The 15,919-nt window shown below is 43.6% G+C and overlaps 1 protein-coding gene across 2 annotated transcripts in view; it reads right to left on the bottom strand.

Annotated features, from left to right (window-relative positions):
- Positions 1-15,919, bottom strand: part of MTHFD1 (methylenetetrahydrofolate dehydrogenase, cyclohydrolase and formyltetrahydrofolate synthetase 1) — a 97,496-nt gene that overhangs the window by 55,227 nt on the left and 26,350 nt on the right. For both annotated transcript variants that reach the window (XM_056545283.1, XM_056545282.1), the window contains exons 7-10: positions 8,912-9,048; positions 7,338-7,449; positions 4,959-5,086; positions 4,780-4,877 (exon numbers count right to left, since the gene is read on the bottom strand). In XM_056545283.1, coding sequence (XP_056401258.1) covers positions 4,780-4,877; positions 4,959-5,086; positions 7,338-7,449; positions 8,912-9,048 — 475 coding nt within the window. The remainder of the gene's footprint in view (positions 1-4,779; positions 4,878-4,958; positions 5,087-7,337; positions 7,450-8,911; positions 9,049-15,919) is intronic.

The raw sequence follows: 15,919 nt of genomic DNA, 5'->3' as shown, positions 1-15,919 counted from the left end.
GGTCCTAAGGAATGTGGCTGTTAGAGTTCCTCTAAATGGTCATTGTCATTAAAATCTTTGGTACGAGGTGTGTCACCTCCCTACAAACTGCTGTCCACTGCCTAAGATTAGGCTCAGGCCATCTTTAGGAACAGAGCTCAAGGCAGAACACCGGCAGTGATAACCGGGCATAACAAAAAAAAAAAAACACACAGCTGGAAAGAACATTAGCTATGTTCCTGCAATCTGTGAGCCTGTCTGCCCACTTCAGTGTATCCATACTATGAATGTTAAATCAATGCTTCACTCTCATCTCTCTGGGCAAAAATGTTTGTGTAAATACTTATATTCCTACTATGTTCCTTCCTGCAGGCTTCTGCTCATTATCACCACCAGTCAGTGCATAGTGTAAACTTACATAGCATCTTTGAAGGCCAGGGCATCAGTTACCCTTTTCCCTCAACATGTCACCTACAGTAGTGTACCATAACCTACCCTGAAGCTCAGTGGCAGCCACTTTCATCAACACTAAGCCAGGGTATAGCAGAGGGAAGTATGTGCTGTTTCGTGATTTTTCCAAAAAAGTAAGGGAAAGGAAGTCCCTGTGTATGTACTGCTAGCAACCAGACCACCTCTGGTCCCATCCCCTGACTGAAAGAATGAGAAATAGCTCTAGACCATGGATTAGAGACTCAAGTGGCATAATAAAAGCGAAAGCCCTAAAAACGTCAAATCTCCTTGTCACCACTCTGAAGGGTTAATGTAACAAAACCATGCAGGTTTTAAAGAGGTAGTTTCAAAGTACAATTAAATTTAAGTAGTGGCCATGCACAGGGCAGGTAGATTAGCATGGATGCAACTGGAGTATTAAGATATTACAACAAAATGCATAACTTTCCTAAAGGCAACATGTCACAGACAAAACAGTCAAATACAGTCCCAAAGTGAACCACTTGCAGATTTTAAATAATAGTTTCCTACCAAGTCTCATGGTAACAATGGACTAAGAACAACTATATAATTTCCCAGAAACATTAAACCATACAGCTGTGGGGGTTATGTGCATTTTCCATATTAGACACTGTTTATTCTCAGGATATCACAACGATTACTATATTGTAGTAGAGAGCCTGTAACAGAAACCCAAGAACTGCACAATCAGAACACGTGCTAAATAACTTTCTATAAAGTTGTGTTAAGTATTCACCCAGGATACCGTCATATGTGCATAAACCACCGCAAGCAGAACTGCTGCAAACCCAATAAGTCAGTGGGTAGTAAGCAGCAATTCCACTACAGGAAACCTGAGTTGGATTATGTACATGTGACCATTCCATCACTTAGGATTTACCTTTTTTATTACTATCTTTTTTGTAACTAATGCCATGTCCTAGACTTCTTGCCCAACAGTGTACTAGGCATAGAATTCTGTCAAAAAGATAAGTCAAGATAGCATAATGCTTCTTGACTATTGAATTTCATTATCCTAACATTTATTTGCAAAGCCTAGAGCAAGAAAAGTGAAGCAGAAACCATGGCTTTTACAAAAATAAAATTTAAGACAATATGGCCCCACAGCTCCAGTAATACGAAGTGAACGTGAACAGTCTGAAGATACAATATGGCAGTAAACATGAGGTCTTCATTGTAAAACATCAGCGCTACCTGGAAAAGAAAGCAGATCAACAATAAATAGAAGCAACAAGACACAAAAGGCACAATATTCTCCTTCTCCCCTGCCAAAACTTTATCAGCTCCAAGACAGTACATCATTACTGGAACAGAAAGAATAGAGACTAAGGTCACAGCTACAGTCTATGACTTTGTGTAGTAGTCACATCATTGCTATAGAAAGAAGAACAGTAGGGGACCGAGGAAGCAAAACGTAATGGCACATTCATTTCTGGTGACATTCTTTTTTTCCACCCCTCTCCTTGCCTTCTAAGAGCCATAACTATTCTTCTGTGGACAGAACCACATGAGGCTTTTTTTTCTGGGCAGTTATTCCTTTGATCAAAATGTCAAAAGTTGCTTTAACCCCTTAAGGACTCAGTCCATTTTCACCTTCACAACGCAGGACGTAAATGTACTTCCTGGTGAGGTGGCACTTAACACACAAGGATGTACATTTACGTCCTATACATAACCTCGAGCATCGGAGCGATGCCCGGATCATGCGTAGCAGGTCACGGCTGCTGATAGCAGCCAGGGACCCGCCGGTAATGGCAGACATCCGCGATCGCATGGATGTCCACCATTAACCCCCTCAGATGCCGTGATCAATACACATCACGGCATCTGCAGCATTGCTGACACTAAAATGGATGATCGGATCGCCAGTAGCACTGCTGCGGTGATCCGATCATCCAGGATGGCAGACTGAGGTCCCCTCGCCTCCCTCCGCTGCCTTCCATGAGTCTTCTGCTCTGGTCTGCGATAGAAGATGACCGATCACACTGATCAATGCTATGCTCTATGCATAACACTGAACAGTGTTAGCAATAGAATGATTGCAATAAATAATCCCCTACAGGGACTATTAATGTAAAACTAAATTAAAAAAATAAATAAAAATTACAAAAAAAGTGATTTTTTTTATATACATATTTGGTATCGCCGCGTGCGTAAATATCCAAACTATTAAAATGTTAATACCGTACGGTGAACGGTGTGAACAGAAAAATATTTTTAAAAAAGCAGCAATTTTTTTATTTTTTTTTAACATTTTATATTCCCAAAAAAATTTGATAAAAAAAGTGTATTAAAGTTTTATAAAAGCAAATATGATAATAAAAAGTACAGATCATGACGCAAAAAATTATCCCTCATACCGCCGCATATACGGAAAAATGAAAAAAGTTCTAGGTCTTCAAAATAGAGGGATTGTAAACGTACTAATTTAGTTAAAAAGTTTAGGATTTTTTTTTTTAGCGCAACAGTAATAGAAACGTATGTTATCATGGGTATCATTTTAATCGTATTGACCAAAAAATAAAGCACACTTCATTTTTACCGTAAATTGTACGGCGTGAAAACGAAACCTTACAAAATTAGCAAAATTGAGGTTTTCTTTCTAATTTCCCCACACAAATAGAATTTTTTTGGTTGCACCATACATTTTATGGTAAAGTGAGTGATGGCATTACAACAAACAACTAGTCGCGCAAAAAACAAGCCCTCATACTAGTCTGTGGATAAAAATATATCTAAAAAAAGTGATGATGATTTTTTGAAAGCGAGGAGGGAAAAAACGAGAACTTAAAAATAAAATTGTCTAAGTTCTTAAAGCCCAAATGGGCTGCGTCCTTAAAGGGGTATTCCAGGCAAAACATATACACATATACATATACACACACATATATACACATATACATCTCAACTGGCTCCGGAAAGTTAAACAGATTTGTAAATTACTTCTATTAAAAAAATCTTAATCCTTCCAATAGTTATTAGCTTCTGAAGTTGAGTTGTTGTTTTCTGTCTAACTGCTCAGTGATGATGTCACGCCCCGGGAGCTGTGCATGATGGGAAATTATCCCCATAGGATCTGCACAGCTCCCGAGACGTGACATCATCACTGAGCAGTTAAACAGAAAACAACAACTCAACTTCAGAAGCTAATAACTATTGGATTTACAAATCTGTTTAACTTTCCGGAGCCAGTTAATATATATAAAAAAAGTTTTTGCCAGGAATACCCCTTTAACCTCTTAAGGACAAGGGGCGCATGGGTACGCCCTTGCCCGCTGGTACTTAAGGACCAAGGGCGTACCTGTTCGCCCATGGGAATTTCCATCCCCGCCGCACATGGGGCGGGGACCGGACCAGGATGACTGCTGATATCTATCAGCAGGCATCCCGTGCCAATGCCCAGAGGGGTCCAGAGACCCCCCCATTATTTGTGGGAAAAGGGGGGTGATGTGGACTTATTGGGAAAGGGGTTAAATTACTTTTTTTAAACACTCTTTTCTGCTATGTTATAGTCCCCATAGTGGACCCTCCGGGTTTAACCCATTCTCCGCTGGTGAAAACTGTTTAAACCCGGTAAACTGGACCAGGGCATACAGGTACGCCAGTCCTTAAGGGCTCTGGATGCAGGGCGTACCAATACGCCCTAAACAGGTTAATGACCGTACCAATTATTATTATAATTTTTTTTTCCACAGTTCAAAAGTTGTTCAATACACCGGGTGTAATAACTCAAATTGTGAGTTCTTAGCCAGGGAAGCAAAATCGGCATTGCACTTCACTCCCCGGCTAATTTATTTAAAATAATTAAAGTAATAAATAAAATAATAATGGCAAGGTTTCAATTTTTTTATTATAATTTTTTTTTTTTTAATCAGCATTTACCGTACTCCACACAGCCCTATTTATGTTTATCAAGTGTTGTGAATTTAATATTTTAAGTATTAAATTCACCACAGTGTTTTAGTGTCCAACATGCCAACTGTATTGTGCAAAGTGTCCCCTATGGGGAGGGGGGAAAAACAAAAAAATTGGTACGTCGTCATTAACCTGTTTAGGGCGTATCGGTACAGTACGAAAAGTGTATCTAAACATGGATATCATTTTAATCCTATTGACCCAAATACAGAAAAGATGTCAATGTTATGGCCTGAGAATGCAAGGTGGGAAAAAAATAAAACAAAAAGCAAAAATTTGTGTCCTTAAGGCCAAAATAGGCTGTGTCCTTAAGGGGAGAATACATACTGAAAACAAATGGAAAAATAAAAATAAAAAAATTACACAGCAGATAATCTCATCGCTACTGCTGTACAGCTACAACCAATAAATTACCTGGGTACAGGCGTCTGCACCTGAAGTTTAGTGTATTCTATATTCCATGAGTTTGGCTGGAACTTTTCCAGGTAACGTTTTGCACTCTCCACTGTGTTCTGCAATAGCATCATAAGCAGAGAAAGAGTCCATTGTAAGTGTGCTCACACCAGACAGTGTCTAGAGAATTGTCTACCAACCTCCATGAGCATGGCTACGGTCATGGGGCCAACCCCACCTGGGACTGGAGTTATATACGATGCCTTCTCCTTTGCTTCTTCATATGCTACATCTCCAGTGACTCTTTTACCTGATTGCTTAGTGTCATCTGGATAGATAGAAACAAAGGGCCAAAATATAATATATACATTTTTATTTTTTTAAATACTAGCACCTGGTCAATTACATTTTGTTCCCATTGTTGGAATAAAAAGCTTGATCCCAGAATGAATGGAGCAGCAGTGTGCACCCTCCACCACGACTCCATTCAACGTGTCTGGGAGTGGCAATGCTAGCTAAATTCTGTGGTAGACTCGGCCTATTACAAATGTACATGTACAGGAAATCTGTAGCAAAAAAGTGACAACTATTTTGCAGGACTTAAAGGACTACACTTTACAGTCCCACAAAATGAAAGTATACAGGAGATTGAAGCACAAACTTTGGGTCAGTTTTTAGACAGATGTTTCTGTGGTTATTGAAGTACAATTATAAGTATCAGATTTATAACTTTTGACAAATACATCAAGTTTGTGAAGACTAGGTCTGGACAATTTGGGGAAAATGTGCAATTGCAATTACGGAGATAAATACTGCGATTCAGATTTGCAAATGCGATATAACAAGTGGTAAAATTCCCCCACTATTTCATATCCAAACCCCTTATTTCACATAGCCATAACCCCCCCCCCCCCTTTCATGTTTATTGACTTATCCATTGCTCCAGAGTAATCATCATTTGTATTGTTTGACTAAACAGATTTTTAAAATAACAACATTTTAAAAAGGTTCAGACTTTTATGCAGTCTATTATTATTATTATTTTTTTAACAAAATTGCAATAATGTAAAGCGATTCCCCATCCAAAGAAATATATGGCCATATCAGTATATCACATTGGTTGGGTGCACAAGCACAGAGCAGTTTCAGGGACTATATAGTGCCAAACCCTTTTTGTTTAGGCCCTTGTATGGCCATTTAAAACCAATAAAAGCTGCTTGGAATATATTTGCAGCAGCTAAACCCCCAAGTGCTAGATACATTCAGTTATTCTATGATGGTTCTCTAGACCCCTGCACTTTGCAAAGCTTTGCCGGTCCACTCTATCAATGAGATTTTCTGAATCTGACATGCTGGAAATTTCTCATAAAGGCTAGGTTTCCACTTTTTTTTTTCCTGGCAGTTTTTGGATATCTGCCACTGCAGTTTTTGAGCCAAAGTCAGAAGTGGAACCATAAGGGAGGAGAAGTACAAGTCCTTCCTTTATATATGTCATATTCCTTTTGAATACACTTCTGGTTTTGGCTCAAAAACTGTAGTGGCAGTATTCCAAAGATAGAAAAGAAATCCCGGCACTCACTGTTTCTTCTGCCAAGTGTAACGTGTTTATTGAAGCACAGTGCAAGTACAAGTTGACGTGTTTCGGCCAAAGCCTTTATCAGACTGATGCGAGTCTGATAAAGGCTTTGACCGAAACGCATCAACTTGTACTGTGTTTCAATAAACACATTATACTTGGCAGAAGATACAGAGAGTGCCGGGATTTCTTTTCCATCATTGCTATATATTTCCACGTGCACCCCTAAGGGACTTGAGTGCCGCCCCTTTCTGTTTGTTGCAGTATTCCAAAAAACTGCCAGAAAAAAAAAAAAAACAAGTGGAAATGTAGCCTAAGGCTGCATTCACACCACGATTTTGCAATACAGTTCCCGTATACATTTTCAATTTGAAAACTGTATGGAACGTACTGAAAACCGTATGCATTGACTCTCCATTGAAAACCATATGCCAACCGATGCATCCGTTTTGCGTCTTGTATGGTTTTGTTCAGATTTCCCCCATACCCAAAACCGTAGCCTACCACAGTTTTTGGTCTGGGTGAAAAACTGTATGGAAACCACATACCTTTTTATTTTTTATTTAATTTTTTAAACATGGGAGTCAATTGTAACCGTATGTGTGTACGGTTCCATCTGGTTTGCACATGCCGAATTTTTTCTTGGAATTTCAATCAAACAAGTGAAACTATAATGGAGTGAAAAGTTAAGGTATACTTTTTTTTCTTAAAAAACAGATGCAACCGGACATCAGTTTTCAAACCGTATACGGGTTAAAAGTTTTGATACAGTTTAGTCAGGTTTTGAGGGATCATTTTTTTTTGTTATGAAAAAACCTGATACGGGAACAGTATTGCAAAAACATGGTTTGAATGCACCCTTTCTGGTGGTTTCCCCTAAGACTATACCATTGGTAATGATCATATTTGAAGAGTCTAAAAAGGTATCCCAAGCAGCTACTTTAATATAATAATATGTATTCTGAGCTCTCTGATGGTTCAAGAGCCCTCTTTAATCTCTTACCTGGTACATGGTTAATGCCGCAGTCAATCACAATGGCACCTGGCTTGATCCAGTCACCCTTAACCATCTCCGGTTTACCAGCACCCACAACAAGAATGTCTGCTCTGCTCACCTATACAAACAATACAATGAACGTGGAGCAGCATGCCAGCATCGAACTTCCCAGTGTAATGGTGAGAACCTACATGACATTACAACCATCTCAGACCAATGCGTAGAAAAAGGAAATCAACCCTGGCACACTAACTCCAGATGCTTAGACCAGTGTTTCCCAACCAGGGTGCCTCCAGCGGTTGCAAAACTACGACTCCCAGCATGCCTGGACAGCCAAAGGCTGGAGGTACCCTGGTCCCTGGTTGGGAAAACACTGGCTTAGGGTGCTTTCACACCACGTTTTGTACTTACGGTTCCCGAATACGGCTGGGAGGAGGGGGGGCGGGCCTTAATCGCGGCGCCCGCACATGCATTAAATACAGTTCCCGAATACGGCTGAGTGCGGGCGCCGCGATTAAGGCCCGCTCCCCCCCTCCTCCCAGCCGTATTCGGGAACCGTAAGTACAAAACGTGGTGTGAAAGCACCCTTAGAGACACTATAACCAACTGGATTAAAATGAGGAACTATATAAATCTACGTCTATAGCTTCTGCCCCACAGTAAGCTAAATGTTTTGCCTATTTTGCCAACGGGCTTAGAGGCCAACTATAAAAGGAAGATTAATTTATTGTGTCTGTGGGGCATGAACAATTTAGCTAATAACATTTAGAAAATAGAAAAAATGTCCAGGGCAGATGAATGCACTTAAAATACCAGTTTTTATTTAGTGAAATGTGCAGGAAAGTCACAAATATATGGATATAGGGGGAAATTTATCAAAACCTGTGCAAAGGAAAAGTTGTCTAGTTGCCCATAGCAACCAATCCGGTTGCAGAGGCCTTGTTAAAAATGAAAGAAGCGATCCGATTGGTTGCTATGGGTAACGGCAACTTTTCCGCTGGACAGGTTTTGATAAATCTCCCCCATAGAGTAATTGTGACACATTTCAAACTCTTGGCATCCTTACTTGTATGACTAAGGGTGCCAAGAGTCTGAAACATGTTACTATTAGGCTGGGTTCACACTACGGTTTGTCATTACGGTTCCCATATACGGCTGGGAGGAGGGGTGGGCGGGGCTTAATCGCTGCGCCCGCACTCAGCCGTATTCGGGAACCGTAGATAATGTATGTCTATGAGCCGACCGGAGTGAACCGTGGTCGACCACGTTTTTGCCTGCGGTCGGGAAACCGCATAGAGCCGAAAAAGCAGCCGACCGGAGGCTGCGGTTCACTCCGGTCGGCTCATAGACATACATTAATTACGGTTCCCTATACGGCTGAGTGCGGGTGCCGCAATTAAGCCCCGCCCACCACTCCTCCCAGCCGTATACGGGAACCGTATACAAACCGTAGTGTGAACCCAGCCTTACTCTGTATGCACAGGTTTGTGATGTCCTGCACATGTTACTAAATAAAATGGGATTTTGGTTTAATGTTTCCAGCTATTTTACATTTTCAGTGTCACATGCCGAGCACTCACCTCTTCACTAAGCTGCTCTGTCTTTGAGTGACAGGTGGTGACTGTGGCGTGATTCCACAGCAGCAGGTCATGCATAGGTGCCCCCACAATCTTACTGCGCCCGATAACTACTGCTCTCTTCCCTGCAATCTTCACGCCTGGATAAATAAAAAAATTATATTAAATATAAATATATATTTATATTTTTTATATTATTTTATCATAATTTTTCTCATCATTATTTTTATCATTAATATTATATATTCTACAAACACACACACGAAACAGAACATTGCGCTATTTGATTATTCTTATTATTGACCTGATTATATTTAAACCCTTAAGGACCATAGTTTCTCATTTTTGCATTTTTTGTATTTTCCACCTCACCTTCTAAAAATCTGAACACTCAATTTTGAACATAAAGACCCACATGAAGGCTTGTTTTTTTGCACCATCAATTGTACTTTGTAATGGCATCAGTCATTTCACCCAAAAATGTATGGCAAAAGCAGAAAAAAATGAAAAAATTGTGGGGCAAAATTGGGGAATAAAAAAAATGCTATTTTGTAAATTTTGGAGCCTTCAGATTCTGCGCATTGCACTTTTCGGTAAAAATGACACCATTTATTTATTCTGTAGGTCCATACAGTTACAATGAACCAATTTATATATATTTTTTTATTTTACTACAAAAAATGTTTTTTTTATAACTACCGTATATACTCAAGTACAAGCAGACTATTTCAGCATGATTTTTCGTGCTGAAAAAGCCCCCCTCGGCTTATATATTCGAGTGAACTCTTCGTCTGTCAATCCCTTCTCAGTGGTCTTCAACCTGCGGACCGCCAGATGTTGCAAAACTACAACTCCCAGCATGCCAGGACAGCCATCTGCTGTCCGGGCAAGCTGGGAGTTGTAGTTTTGAAACATCTGGAGGTCCGCAGGTTGAAGACCACTGCGGCCTTAGTCATCATCCAGACCCCCCCCCCTTTAGTTTTCTACTCACCTCCCCTCTGTGGGAAGGAAGGGTGAGCTGGTCCAGGCCATCTAGGCTGCAGGGACCGTCCAGTGGGGACGGTTAGTCGTTCCGGGATGTCCATTTTCACCGGGAGGCCCTCTTCTCCGCTCCGGACCCGGCAACGTCACTAGTGGCGTTGCCGGGCCCGGAGCGGAGAAAAGGGCCTCCCGGAGAAAATGGACAGCGCGGAACGACTAACCGTCCCCACTGGACGGTCCCTGCAGCCTAGATGGCCCGGACCAGCTCACCCTTCCTTCCCACAGAGTGGCGGTGAGTAGAAAACTAAGGGGGGGGGGGGGGATGGGTACAGGATGATGATGGCCGCAGTGGTCTTCAACCTGCAGACATCCAGCTGTTTCATAACTACAACTCCCAGCATGCCCGGACATGCTGGGAGTTGTATTTTTGCAACATCTGGAGGTCCGCAGGTTGAAGACCACTGAATTGAAGGGATTGACAGGGGTGTGATAATGACGGGGGGTGTGGTGGATGATGTATTTTCTACCCTAGGCTTATAGTCGAGTAAATAACCTTTCCTGGGTTTTTGGGGTGAAATTAGGGGCCTCGGCTTAAATTCGGGTCGGCTTATACTAGAGTATATACACCAAAATTAGTATGTTTAAAATTGTCATCTTCTGATTCCCAATAACTTAATTTTTCCGCAAACGGGGTGGTAGTTTTTGCACCGTGATCTGTAGTTTTTATCGGTACCATAATTGTTTTGATGGGACTTTTTGATTGCCGTTTATAAAAAAAATTTTGGGTATACAAAGTGACCAAAAATATGCAATTTTAGACTTTTACGTGTACGCCATTGACCGTGCGGTTTAACTAACTTTTTTATATAGTTCGGACATTTTAAACACACTGCAATACCACAAGGAGATTTTTTTTTAACTCACCATAAAATCTCTTCTCATAGCCTTGATTGGGGAAGACAGACAATGGGTATTATGCTGCAGCCCACTAGGAGGCTGGCACTAGGCAAAAAAAGAAGTCTGCTCCTCCCAGCAGGATATACCCACCTACAGAGCTAATCAGTTGTGTCACAAAAGCAGTAGGAGAAGCCAAAACAACAAAGGAGATACATCCAAAGGACATCAAAAGTAACCGGCAACAAAACCTGAGCAGGAACCAGAAATGGGCGAGTGCTGTGTTCCCAAATGAAGGCAACGAGAAAGATTTTACAGGAGTACAAAGAAGAAAAAACCTCCTTTTCTCGGTAGTCTTATTGGGGAACACAGACCATGGGACATCTCAAAGCAGTCCCTGGGGTAAGAAACAACCGCCAGAGAAGGAAAGAGCAGTCCAGAGACTGAATTCTACCCATTCGCACAGGAACGTGGAAGAGGCCCAGAGGAAACCGGAAACCAACCACCTAGAATCCCCTACAAAACATGAGGGGAGCGCAAGGACCCGAAGAAGGAACCAAGCAAGGACGGAGGTCCAACATCTAACCAAAAAGGTGAAAGAAAACAGTCCCCTGGCCGGAGAGCAGACACTACCGCCAAAGAAAAGACCTAAAAGGCACAGGACCGCCGAGGCCAGGCCCAAATGTGGAAGAGAGCGCGACAAGAGAACTCCAATTCAGGGGTTCCACGAAGCAAATGAACATGGCGAGGAAACTAGCTCCAGAAGAGAAGGCCAGACCGGCCTGTAGGGAGAACCCCGCCAGAAGGCCAGCTGCAACCACAGGAAAGAGACTAAGGAGAGAGAATGACAAGAAGGCAGCTGAACACGCCCAGCAGAGGGCAAGACCTTCAGAATGTGGAACTAGAAGCCGCCGGAAAAGGAGAAGAGACAAACCAGATCCACATCCAGGCAGAGCAATCCGGTCCAGGGCATGGGGCACATTGCCGACCACTCAGACTAAGAGGCCCGGACACCAAACCACAGTCCCAAGGCCATGCTGCCAAGCGACCGGGTGTAAGAAAACTCAGAGCACACAATATCGTCTGGAAGGGAGAGGAAAATTGAGGGCGATGGGAGGACAACGCCCATCTAGGTGCAAAATTTCCAGGACAGAAGGGCCCTCGGCCACAAGGTTTGTACAGCCCCAGAGGGGGAAAATGGGAGGAGGCTAGAACAGTCCGGAAACCCAGCCGTCGTCATGAGAACCAGAGGTTCCCAGATCCGGGAATAAGTTGAGGGTCCCACACCAGAGGCGGCTAAGCAAACCCAAGCCTGAGTGAAACGCCCCAGGTGAAGAGCCCCTAGGCCGAGAAAATCATAATGAAACCACCCCGGAGACAGATGAATAACCCCCACCTGGAAGATAGTACAAGGCAAAGAAGTCCTGCACAAGCAGATCAAGGAAGAGGGTCCTGAACCCGTCCGGGACCACAAGGCAGGTGGCATACCCTATGAGGGAACAAGATGGCAGAGCAACAGGCAACGCTAGCACCGAGATCACTGTGCAGCCATCCTCAGATCCAAGGGACGAGAGGCTAGACAAGGCCGAATAAGCATTGGATCCCAGTGGTCAGAACTGGAAGATTCGAAAGAGACATCCCAGAAGGCAAGGCACAAAGAGGGAGACAGAAGGGAGCCAACTCTGGTGTCAGTCCAGCTGAAGCAGAAAGGCACATGAACAGAAGACATGATCTGGGAGCAGGAGGTCGCCCACCAAGACTGTCGTCCAGGCACAGAACAACTAACACACCCCTAAAAAGAGGAAGGACATGCCGCATCGAGACCAATGCCGAACCTCAGGGAGCCAAGAGCAGCCCCCACAGAAGAGTCACAAAAGGAGGAAGGTCTTGAGACACTCCCAGCAAGGAGACCGCTGAAGACCAGATAGTAAATCGAGAACACCCTTCCGCAAAAGGAAAAGGGGGAGTAAACAAAACAAGGAGCAGAACCGCACAAGGACTGCCCGGATGTTGGCTAAGCAAGTTACCCTGGAAAAATGTGCCACATGAGGGTCAGGGTAACCAGAGTAAAAACCACGCCATGATCGCCAACACCCCTCACAGAAAAAAAAAAAAAAAACCAGGGGTGGGGGCAGAAACCACCCCAGCAGTGCCAAAAAAGAAGGAAACGTGAACGCCAGGAGAGCAACAGCAGCAACTAAGCCAATCCAGCAGTACTCTGCCGGAGGTGGGAGGAGGATGGAAGGGATAGAAAGAATAGGCGAAGAGCAGCATTGCCGAGGACAGGAGTAGAACCTGGGCCTCCCGCATCACAGAAGAGAAATGTACTACTGACGTACCAATGCTCTGCCACCAACAAAATAAACCATCCAATGAGGCTGGAGGACACTGCTTAAAGAACAAAAACAGGAACAGTGCAAGACCTGCAAAACTCCTTGTAGAAAGGAGAAGCGGAATGGCTGAAATACGGATAGCCGGCAGCCCACCAAGCCACCCAGAGGCTGGTAGTGGAAGGGGTCAACGAGATTGCTGGACAAGCCATAGGAGGGATAATAGAAGAAGATCACCGAGAAGAAATGCAATGACCACAGTAGAAAAAAAGTGATGGACTAACCAGCCGGAGCAGTAGAGTAACTCCTCTCACCATTACGCCTTTTCTGGGAAGGGAAATGCAAACCCTGGACTAGCCAGTCAGAATCCACTAAGCCCCGACCTGGATACAGCATCACCCCACTAATGACAGCAAACGACTCCCCCTGTGGAAGAGAAAAGGCTGTAGTGACCTGTGCAGGTACTCCACAAACCTGCCTTTTCTATAAAAGGGGGAGTACGCTGGCTATGAGAGCCACAGCAGGTAGGACAAAAACTACTGCCCGTAGAAAACCACTGATACTTCAAATAAGGAAGGGGGAAAAGGATGCCATGACTGTCTAGAGCCCGGAAAATATGCAGGTTCACTCTACAGAGCACCTCGTACCAGTAGCAGGGTACCTGAACCACTGTGAAAGAGGCAATCATGGCATGGGCTTCCGGCCAGGGCAATAGCAGACACCACTGTACACCCATGTTACATCCACATGGCAGTGATAAAGTGGTCGCTACTGCTGGAGAAGGTGGAACATTGCACCTGGACGGACAGTCATTGGACACCTCCCACAGGTAGTGTGGGACCGGAACCTCAAAAGCAAATGCGGCTGGGGGGAAAAAAATGTCCATAGCCGTGTGGCCGGATGAAGGGGAGAGACCACCGGACTGAACCTTACAGGTGTGGTGCTGGGGCCATGAGGGGGTCTTACCTAGAGCAGCCACCAGCAATAGCTTCTGAGGAGCAGGGCACAGAGTACAGAACCCCTGGAATGTAGATAAGAGGGAGGCAGAGGAGGAGGGGGGGGGGGGGATGTAGTACATACTCACCTGCAGAACTCATCTTCCTATACTTACCCTGAAGTCTTCGGCCAGCTAAAAACCGCGCTGCATCACGCCAAGCTGCCATAGCGAGGCGGGCAGGGGCAAGTGGGGGACCCAGACCCAGGGTACTCTGCCAGGCACTGGCAAGAAGGGGCTAACTGCCCATACTCTATGTACCGTGCCCCTTTGTCGCATGTGCGTGATCAGGCAGCACCATGCTCCTGTTGCCCAACCGAGAAATATAACAGGGAGAAAAACTTAACATCCCTAGCTTGAAAATAATAAAACAGAAAAGATCAGGTCTGGGGAAAACTCCAGACCTGCGTTTGCCTCCTACTGACACTAAGCTAAAACTGATTAGCAAATTCAAGGGGAGAAAAAAAAAAAAAAAAAAAAAAAAACACAAACACACACACACACACACACACACACACACACACACACACACACACACACACACACACAGTAAGTAGCAGGTCCCTAACATCCCTAGCATAAAATGGCACAGGGGGATAGAAAATGAATTCAACTAGAGAGAAAAAAAAAAACACTAAACTAAAACCTATTAGCTCTGTGCCTGTAGGTGGGTATATCCTGCTGGGAGGAGCCAACTTTTATGCCTAGTGCCTGCCTCCTAGTGGACAGCAGCATAATACCTATGGTCTCTGTGTTCCCCAATAAAGCGACAGAAATGTTTGTTTTTAATTTATATATATTTTTTTATTTTAAATGGGAAAAGGTCAAACTTATTCAGGAAAGGGGTAAAACACTTTTTCAGCCTGCATAGGGGACTATTACATGCAATCCTTTAATTGCATACACTTAACAATGCTATGCCATAGCAAAGCATTGATCAGCATTATCCGTGCTCGATTGCTCAAGCCTGGATTTCAGGCTTGGAGCAATCAAATGCAGATCGGACAGCGAGAAGCAAGGTAAGGCACCTCCCGCTGTCCTCTCAGCTGTTCGGGATGCCACGATTTCACCGCTGCGGTCCCGGACAGCTCCACTGATCTAGCCGACCGTGATTTCTCCCGGTTTAGACGAGCTTTGTATCTGCTGTATCGCTGATCAGGCTGATGTCTGGTATTAACCCTTTAGACACCGCGATCAAAGTTGATTGTGGTGTCCAAAGGGTTAACACTAGACATCAGCCTGATCAGCTATGTCCGGTGATAGCAACCGGGACCCAGCAGATACAAAGTGTGATTCACATAATGGGAGCCAGCCGCGGACGTAAATCTACATCCGTGGTCATTAAGGGGTTAAAGTTGTTGTTTACCTGTATGTAAAAATGGAAGTTTACAAGGGATTTCCATTTCTGTCCTACCCTTTAGATAGTTATGGTCTATGCGAATCCTGGGGTTTCAACTGCATAGACGTGATTCCTGAATCTAAAAACCTGAACCTATGTCGTGATCAGGGCTCCCCACCAACCCCTCTGACTTTCTTTTGGCTGCCAGCCAAATTAGCTATTTAACAGTTTTCCCAACTTCCATAGAGGTTTTATAGCAATTGTGTAAACATAATGCCAGACAATGTTTTCTATTATCCTTATGCTTCACAGGTTGACTCATTATTTTATACTTTCCTAGCAAATGACAGCCTCATTAAAGGGTCTTTTGACCCAGAGGAAAGCAAAATAGGGACAGTAGGCTTATAGGTTGAACTTTATGAGCTTGTTTTTTTTCTACTATTTGAACTGTAATAGATACCGTATAAGACGAC

The sequence above is a fragment of the Hyla sarda genome, chromosome 11 (assembly GCF_029499605.1).
Source record: "Hyla sarda isolate aHylSar1 chromosome 11, aHylSar1.hap1, whole genome shotgun sequence".
Lineage (NCBI taxonomy): Eukaryota > Metazoa > Chordata > Amphibia > Anura > Hylidae > Hyla > Hyla sarda.
The sequence above is the reverse complement of the archived record's forward strand: the minus strand, read 5'-3'. Positions and strand labels throughout refer to the sequence as shown.